Here is a 9,578-nt window from a genome sequence, read left to right as displayed (position 1 = left end):
TAAAAGGCAATCAGGTTGGTCTGACATGACCTGCCCCTAATGAAACCGTGCTGGTTGCCCTTGAGCATCATCCCCGATGCCGGCCCATCACAGATGTGCTCCTTGATGATCTTCTCAAAGAGTTTCCCTAGGATTGAGGTAAGACTGACGGGCCTATAGTTGCCCAGGTCCTCCCTCCTCCCTTTTTCAAAGATGGGGACCACATTGGCTATCTTCCAATCATCTGGCACCTGGCCCGAGCACCACAAGTGCTCGTAAAGCCATGCCAAGGGCCCTGCAATAACCCCTGCTAGCTCTCTCAACACCCTGGGGTGGAGAGCATCTGGACCTGCTGATTTGAACACGTCCAGCCCCTCCAGAAGCACTCTAACCCAGTCCTCCTCAACCTTAGGTCTGGAGGCGTTCCCCTTGAGTCCATCTTGAATCCCGGTGGGGGAGTCCCGGTCCCTGCACAAGAAAACGGAGGTGGAGAATTTGTTAAAGACGTCTGCCTTCTCCTCTGGCGCAACCAGATTGCCCAGCGTATCTTGCAGGGGCCCCACATTTCCCAGTGCCTTCTTCATCCTCCCTATATATTTGAAAAAGGGCTTTTTATTATTTTTGATCTTGGATGCTAGTCCTAGCTCTATGTCCACCTTAGCTTTCCTAACAGCCCCCCTACAGGCCCGAGCAGTGGAGGTATACTCCTCTTTGGAGATAGCCCCCGCCCTTCCACCGGGTGTACACCACCTTTTTGGCAACCAGGCATTCCCAGATGTCCTTGATGAGCCAGGGAGGCTTTTGGGCACTCTTGCCCCCCTTGCTTCTTGTTGGGATCATGGAAAAAACCCACCCAGATTCTTGCTGCCAACGAGGTAGCAGAATGGCACAACAAGCTGGTTTGATGCACAGAACGCAGCAGGTGCTATACAGCGATGTAGCTCGTCTGGCAGGCTCTTAAGTGTCCTGCAGTATAAAATCTCTGAAGAATTTATAAAGGGCATCCCTACTGAGAGAGCTGGGAGCATACAAACGTTTCCAGTGCCACATCCACAACAGGCTCTCAGGTTTCTCCTATTTTTTTAAATTAAAAATTGATATTAATATAAATTGAAGGCTGGAGTTTCAGGAATAGGAAATAATGTCTTTCAGCTGAGGCACAAAAGTGAGGTCCCTGCCCACAGGTGCATATCACGGTTCCCAGGTATACACTGCTGCTCCCATTTCCAGTACGGGATGAAGTGACAAAGACTCATAACAAATCACTATACTGAATGAGTCCTCAGGGGTCATCTAGTCACCCCCTGCACACTCGCATCCCAGGCAAGTGCCTCTCCAGCTCATTTGAAATCTGCTGATTGAGGATCAAGGCAGTATCACAACTTCCCTGGGCAACTTGTTCCATTGTCCTGCTGCTTTCTTAGAGTTAGGAAGTTTTTCCCGAGAGTCGATTACATCTTCTTTGCTGCAGTTGAAACCCACTGCCTAATGTCCTGCCCTCTGTGGCAAGGAAGAACAATGTTTCTCCATTTTTTAGGACAGTGTATCAAATATTTTAAAATCATTATGTCCCACTTCACATTTTCTCCAAACTAAACCATACCTAAGCTCATCGGCCTTTCCTCCTATAGGTGACATTCCAATCCCGTGATCTTCTTGTTACTCACCTCCGCGTCCTCTCCAGTTTTGCCATATCTTTCTTAAAATGTAATGCCTCAAACAGGACAGAGTACTCCAGTGGAGGCCTGAACCAGCACCAAGCAGTGTGGTACTATCATCTCTTTCATACCATGCTTCAGATAATGCAATCCAAAACTGCATTTGCTTTTTTCACATTGCTGACTCAAGCAAAGTCCATCCTCAGACCCTTCTCAGCACTTGTGCCGTCCAGGCAGTTGTCTCCTATTCCATGCAAGCACATTAGTTTTTTCTTTTCAAGGTGAACACCTAACATTTGTCTTTGTTGAAGTTCATTTTCTTGTCTCTAGACCCTGTGCCTCAATTTAAGATCTCTTTGAATTTTAATCCTGTACTCCAAGGTGTTTGCAAGGTCTCTCAAGCTTTGTTATCTGCAAATGTGATCAGCATATCCCCCATCTCCACATCCAAGTCATGAATAAAACTGTTAAACAGCACTGGATCCAGGATAGACCCCCTTGAAACCTACTCAAAGCCGCCTGCCAGTCTGACATCAGTCCACTAATAATTATTCTTTCCTTGCAGTATTCAACCAATTATATATCCACCTAATGGTATTTCCATGTAGCCCACATTCTCCAGCATGAACATAATTTGTATGCTTAGAAAAAGTTTTTGGGATGAAAACACTAAGTGTAAGGTCACCTACTAGCCTTGGGTCACTTGGGCACACATGGCCTAGGATGGACACGAATGAAAGTTACCACCTGCCTATTGCCTGGTGCATCGTTCAATGAGTTGATCTTAGCCTACTCCAAAATGGTCCAACACTGGAGGTTGGTAGCAGCTTTGTTGGAAGTTCATTAAAAAACTCAACAACTAACTGGGCATGGACTGGAGCCTCAATTACGCTTGCATCGCTAGCAGTGATCTTTCCAGGGCTTGTACAGCAGCAGTGTTGCACATTCCACAGAGGGTGTTAGATAGACGCACCTGAATTTCTATGCATGGATTCAACCTAGTATCCCTGCTATCCAGTTGGTAGCTGCTCTCTGAAGACTCTGATCTCTCCCCTTCTCTCTCCCGCAAGTGCTGTCACAACAGGCACCTTTCCACAGCACAGAACTCATTTAAGAAAGATTGAAATCTGCCATTTGGTTTACCAAGACAGTTGAAGAAAACTTTATGGACAGCTGAACATCTCATTCATTCTGAATTCATTTTAAGGCAGTTTTCGAGTACTGAAGGAGGGTTGCACAGTGCAGTTCAGCAATGCTTAAAACCTCTTTTTTTCTTCCTTTTCCCCCCCTTTTTTAAAAGCAGTCATCCAAATTGCCCCAGGTTGGCAGCTTGGTGGTGTGTTTTGACTTGCAATATGGAGAGATTCACCAATAGTGATATTTTATTTGTCTGAGTGTGTGCAAGTGCTGCACAGTATGTGGGTGGCCTTTCAATATTAAACATGGACACTTGAAGAGTTCGCCTACAATCTCATAAATCTAATTTATGAAAAGCCTTCATTCAATAGTGCAGCAACTCCGATTAAACACTTATGGGTTCTTCATACAAGATCAATTGACATCTTGCAAATTAGAGTAACTGCTACGTACAGAAGAGCAAATTATTCACAATACTGCTACAGCCCAAGGTGGAACATAATTGACATCTTAATGTATATTAAGCCCCCCTCCCTTTTTTTGGTCTTGAAATATGAAGAATACGATTCACTGGTATGATTTAATCTCTCAGGCACCACAAGGGTTGTTCCAAAGAGCCTTGCTGGGAGAATGAAATATGTTAGAGCTTCACATTAAAATACATTGCAATTTTAAGCAGCAAACTTGTTTGGGAAGGTGGCAAAACCATTCCCTCTGTGCAATTACTGCCATGCTTCCATCATACTACGTGCCACTTCCCGAGTGCTGGTGTAACAATATTGTTAGTGTACATTTCTCCAAGTAAACTGGCACTGGGGCTGTAGCCAAAACAACCAGCAGCTCCTTCCAGTTGTGCTTGTTAGACAAACCTGGCATGAAGACTTTGCAAAATCCAAATCCATTCCTTTCTGTAGCATTCAGTCTTAAGTCACAGGATTAATGGCACCTGCAGGCTCTAATAGACCATAACCATCTAGCAGTGTGCCTGACACCACAGCAGAGGAGAAAGTTCCTTTGAAGACACTGGAGTTAGACCCAGGAGGAAAACCTCTGGCATAGCGGCTGCATATGACTGAAATATCTGCATGGATGAACCTCTCCTTCAGCTCCCTGCACATGAAACAGGACTGTGGAATGAGCACGAAACCCTGGGTTCAGATACTGCATGTACTTGCCATCTCCAGTGCAGCTGAGACTAATGTACAGTCACATCCAACAGTCTGACTGGCAACGGATTCTCCCGGAGATTAGCAGAAGGAATAAATACTTTTTTCCCCACTTTTAATGACAAATGATATTTTGGCTGCCAGGAATGTTCACAGAGGAGAGGCCCAGCACCGCACTCATGAAAACTTTTTTCCAAATCATCTGTCTTGCTATTAAAGAGCCTTGGAATGTGCTTGGGTGTGTGAGACATCGACCTAAGAGAACATGAAAGACACAAGCTTGAGAAGCCTGGAGCGTGAAGTCCTTTATGTATCCAGCAGTAAAGGCACAGCAGTGGCAGCAGCAAACACCTCCTCAAGCCCCCGGCAGCTGGAGAAACACTTCTGATACTGATCTAGGAAGGAAATAAAACTAAACTCTCAGGTGAGCATCTCCTTTCTCTGCTTGTGAATGCTAGTGGTAGGGACTGGGCTGTAGCTGGCTTGGCCTAATGGTTAGGTCACTGAGGGAGGGCAGGGTCAAAGTTCAGGCACCAAATTACCACCAGGTCCAGAGGGAAATCCAGGGACAGAATCCAAAATACAGGCCAGGGGGAGGGTCTGGGAATCAAATGCTGAGTTACCAAGATCAAAGGATAATGCACAGGTCAAGGTCCAAGAACAGCCAAGCAGGGCATGAACCAGGAGGTTGACCACAGCGGACTGGGGTCAGACCTGCTGTATGGCCTGGGAGTCTGCTGCCACAGCTGGAGCTCAATGGATAGGCAGAGGACCAGCAGCCAATCAGTTGGTTAATTAGCTGGGGCAGAGCGGCTGGTGTGGCTCCCTAGACAATGAACCCAGGCGGGGCTGCCCGATCAGAGTCCCTGCCAGCTAGGCCCCAGCCCTCAAAAAATGGCTTTCTTCTGTCACCTGCACAGGTGCTATCCTAGACAATCAAGACTGCATGTAATGCTAGAGTCTCACGTCCAAAATGGGATGAAGAACCCTTACAGGCACATTGTCCCGATTTATGTTATATTAAATACTTGCCCAAGATAATTTGAGGTATCTCAGGCCATCAGGTGATATAGTGCAGAATACCGGCAGTCAGTCGGACAAAGCAGACCAGCAGAATTGGATACGGGAAGAGCAGAAGGGGGTCCGAGTGGACAAGCATCTGCGAAAGCCCAAATCATTCACAGAATGTTGGCCTTCAGACACAGAGCTCTTCAATGAGAGAGACTGTGCGGTTTTCAGGGACCTTAGGATGCTCTTGATGAGAAGAGATTGCAGCATTGCCCCAGGGATGGTGATTTCCTTTTTAGGTAGCTGGATGACTCAGCTTAGGCAAGGATAACAACAGGAAGAAACAGAAACTAAACCAGAATCTTCACAATTTTCAAATAGATGAGGGAGGGATGTTTGCTTGCTGCCTTCCTGTTTAATTTTTATATCAACAATCTAGCAAAGACACTGAAAGGAGACTCTTTCTTTCCTACAGTGTTCAACTGCTCTTCTCTTTTTGCCAGTAATATCTGACATTCCCAACCCTTGGAAAAGGGGAGATTCTTGGCCTGTTTTTGATCTAAGTTGTTGGCATTTGGCTCCGTCTCAGAAACAGCCTGGAAAAAATAATTACCAACAACAAGCTGGAACAAATCATCTAATTTTCATACCATGACTGGAATATCCTTCAGTTTGGAGAATGGAAGCACTCCACAACTCAGGAGAAACCAAACACCATCATATCAGCACATGGAGACCTCTGGTTTTCTAGCAGATAAGGTGGTAACTTGGCTTCAACAAGCATAGACGTTTTGAGGCCCAAAGGAGAGTCCTAAGTTTTATACAGAACAGAAACACAGAGCTAATGGAGGAGATAATCTGTGGGAACTGGAATATGACTTCTGTTATTTGAAGTTGCTGATTCTCCATTTCTAGTAACCCTCCTGCAGCCTGGGCAAGCACAGGCAGCATGGATCTATACAAGGACCAAGAGAAAGATAACAGCTAGTCAAAGTTTCTGGCAAGACCCACAGGATGGGGAGAGAGATCCATCTAAACTGTGCAGCCAGAAGCAACAAGAAAGAATAACCAAGATTTCATTCTTCATAATAAACACAAGATTTAAATGATCTCCTATTTAATACAATACATTCAGGTTCTTTACTGGAAACCACAGATAAGGTTATAAAAACTCATGCATGTTAAGTCTACAAAGAAAATCCAACCCCTTTGGCCAAACGTTATACACAGCAACTAATTATTATGTAAAACAAATACAACTTCAGTCTGTGTTCACCTTTTTTATTACTGCATAATAAATCGTTCACACAAAATAATGAAAAGGATCCCTTAGGTGGTACTTTACAGATCAGAAGGAAAACAGAGTATCTGTGAATATGCTAGACTGCAGACTCCAGGACTTTGCCAGACCTTTATAATGCCTGCAATCTTGAAAGGACCAATCGAATGAAGATGTATTTCATTGTAAAACTTGGCTTGTGTTGCTGCTTCAGCTTTAGATTCTGACTCCAGCTGTTACAATCCTGCTGGGCCCTATAAGCACTACATTTTAATTACCTGCGCAAGAAAATTATTTCAGTGGAACGAACCTGTTTCTCTTTACTTCAGTGCAAGGTCATTAAGACAAGAGAACAAACTGAAATTGTTAGCTGACGCTACTCAAGTCAGTGACTCGTTGGTCCTGTTCACGTCACACGTCCTTGTCTTTGTATGAAACTCTTTTAAAAATAACTAGATTTTCCATACCAAAACAGTGAGTTGTGGCTCTGTTCAGGCAGTAAGGTCTTGGGTGTCCTCAAGTATTACTGAAGTCCACAAGGGTGTACAAGAGCTCATTATTTGGCAGGTTCAAGCTCTCGCTGTGCTTACATCAGCTGAAAATCTGAACCATGCAGTTGAGTCTCAGGATCCAGCGCTCCAAGTGCATCCGTGGAATGACCTTTGGAAAGACTGTGCAGCTTTGCTGACTCACAAGCACCCTGGTCCTACATTTATAGGTACAGTTACAAATCACTACACCAAACAGAAAAGCCCACTCCCCTTGGACTTGTCCAAAGATGTAACGTAACAAAACAAAACACCCCCCCACCCAAATCCAACATGTAGCATAAACACTCCCAGCTCTTCAGCCATGGTGCAACCATCCCCATATTAGACATTGAACACCCCGCTGCAGCTCCACTCTTTAAATTGCCTCTTCCCAAAAGCTACCGCTACTTGAAGGTACTAAGAACTCCTATGCTATGCACGTCTCTTTGTATTTATAGGTTTAAATAAATACGGAAAGAATTTAAAAATAACAAACCAGCAGTTCCATTTATGCAGGGCCCAGGAGGACTCCTGCTTCCAAATAAGCAGGTAAAAAGGAAAGTGTAATTCTAGCATCTTCAAGAAACCAAAAACTGCAAGGAGCTCTATTTAAAGCCACGCCGAGGACTGCCTGAAAGCGGATGTGCTCTACCCTTCAAGTTAGTAAACAGAACATACCGGGGCAGGCAGTGCATTAAGGGATTTAGCATATATATGTAAGGACTAACTCCCTAGTCTTCATCTCTTGGCATGCAATGAACTTGACCTAGTGACAGCATTTTCCACAAGGCAGCAACAGGTCACAGCCAGCGTGTCTGGGTGCATGTGGAAATGAATGCCATCAGGAGCTTGCCCCCAAGACAAACACACCCTTCATACGACAAAAAGGAGATATTCTTGAACAGGATGGCCAACTTACTCATTTACTTTCTCCTCTGCAGAGAGAGATTTTTGATTATTTTCATTCAACTGGGTACAAGGGGAGGACGTTAGAACATTCATTTTGAAGCAGTCCACATTCAGATAAATCCGTCCCTCCACTAGACACCCTTGGCCTGTGACAAGGGGATTTTTAACACAGCACTGTACTGGGGATTCTCAGACACCATCAACAGCGCCTAGACCTTTTACAGGGCAGAGGTCTATTTTGAAAACGTGAAGGCATTTTCTTTGGAGATCTGTCTGTCTGGTTGGTTTCCAGGGACAGTACTTGCCACATGCAAGACTGGAGGGACTTTCCTTTGGAAGCTAGCATTTCTAGCCCTATCAAGAACACAAATGAGTCCAAACTGTTTTGACAATTCCTTATCATTGAAACCCTCCCACACGTACCGTGATATCCAAATCAAAGGTTTTGCCTCTCTGCCTGGAAACAAACTGTAGTTAATATCCAGCCTGCTAATTCACTTGGATGACAACTGAGACAATGCTGCAGAGACTGCAGTCATTACAATGTCACCAAAGTAAAGGGCCATGAGAGGAGGCAGGGTAGCAACTTGATGAATACTTCATTGCAGAAACCAATGGTGTCTGAAGAGCTTGCCTTGTTACCTACAGGAAATAAAAACACTGGTTCCAAATCAAATGCCAACTCTTATTTACCCACTGTACTGTATAGATCGCTCTGCTTTGGTGGTGTTGGTAGCATCGCACTGCATGTCTAAGGCCTTGTGTTCATAGGGTAAGGTCTAAAAGGTTGCATACAACCCTGTCAGTTCTTCACGCTGCAGCTGCTTCCAGCATGCCTGCTGCAGCCTGGTAGCAAGACGTCAAAGCTGGACAGGATAGGAGTGGCAAGCTCTTCATTCTCGGTAAGGTTCAGGTTTAGAGGACGCACGCCAGGAGGGATCATGTATTAACACGCAGTGTTCGGGTTTGCTCTCTTGAGGTGAGACAGAGTAGAGCTAGCTCTGTCATCTGGCCTCTTGCGCCTCAGCCGGAGTCCATAGTGAAGAGCTGGATGTCGTGGGGGTTCCAGTACAGCGCCACGGCAGAATTGTATACCAGGGACCAGACGTAGGGAATGAAAAACTCCTCAGGCTGCTCCTCTTCCACATACTTAAACTTCAACTCTGGGAATTTCTGCAACAAGAAAAAAATGGCCGTTGAGGGAGGGGGGTTGCAAATCCATCGTCTGTATAACAGATGCAGTCTGGGCATAACCAGAACAGGGGGAACAGAACCATCAGGCCAAAGGAAAATACAGTCAACAAAGGGGATAAAGTGACCACCACAGTTTTCTCTTTTAACCTTTTGTTTTGCTGATACTTTCTGGATTTAGCCTTTTGCTGTTGGTAGCACTCTTGGGTCTGCTTGTTCCCACATGTGGAATTACATGCTAGATGAGCTACTAACTAATGCTGAATACATGGATCCATATCAAGAACAAAAGTTCGGAAAACAAAAGCTGCATCAGACAGCGGCCCCACAACAGCACTCCTGCCCCTGCAGTGCAGGCCTATTGATGTCTAGCAACATAAAAATGGAGAACATGACTGGCGGTAGTCAGCTCCTTGGGAAGGGAGATGTACCACTTGTTTTAGCTTTCTGGAAAACAAGATGTTATAGTAACCTGACTTGTTTCCCCAGTTTCCAGAGACCGTTCTATGCACAGATGCCTCCAGTCCAGTAGTTCTCTCCTTCCAGGAAGTGTGGTTTGAGGAAGGAAGTGTGGTTAAATTAGGGGGCTCAACTCCTGGATACTATTTCTAGCTCTGCCACTAACTCACTTAGTGGCTTTGGGCAATGTGTGAATTTCCTGTACCTCAGTTTCCCTGTCTTTAAAGGGAGGGATTGTGATAATGTCTCTCCAAGGGCTGCT

At 45.1% G+C, this 9,578-nt stretch overlaps 1 protein-coding gene across 2 annotated transcripts in view; it reads right to left on the bottom strand.

The window, feature by feature from the left end:
* Positions 1–6,213: 6,213 nt before the first annotated feature.
* The window catches only part of DYM (dymeclin), a 373,790-nt gene continuing 370,425 nt past the window's right edge, over positions 6,214–9,578 (bottom strand). For both annotated transcript variants that reach the window (XM_006030025.2, XM_025211554.1), the window contains one exon: positions 6,214–8,839. In XM_006030025.2, the coding sequence (XP_006030087.1) occupies positions 8,690–8,839 (150 nt within the window). In that variant the 3' untranslated portion in view covers positions 6,214–8,689. The remainder of the gene's footprint in view (positions 8,840–9,578) is intronic.

This window comes from Alligator sinensis, unplaced genomic scaffold (genome assembly GCF_000455745.1).
Source record: "Alligator sinensis unplaced genomic scaffold, ASM45574v1 scaffold1204_1, whole genome shotgun sequence".
Classification (NCBI taxonomy): Eukaryota; Metazoa; Chordata; order Crocodylia; family Alligatoridae; genus Alligator; species Alligator sinensis.
This window is presented reverse-complemented; position numbering and strand designations above follow the sequence as displayed.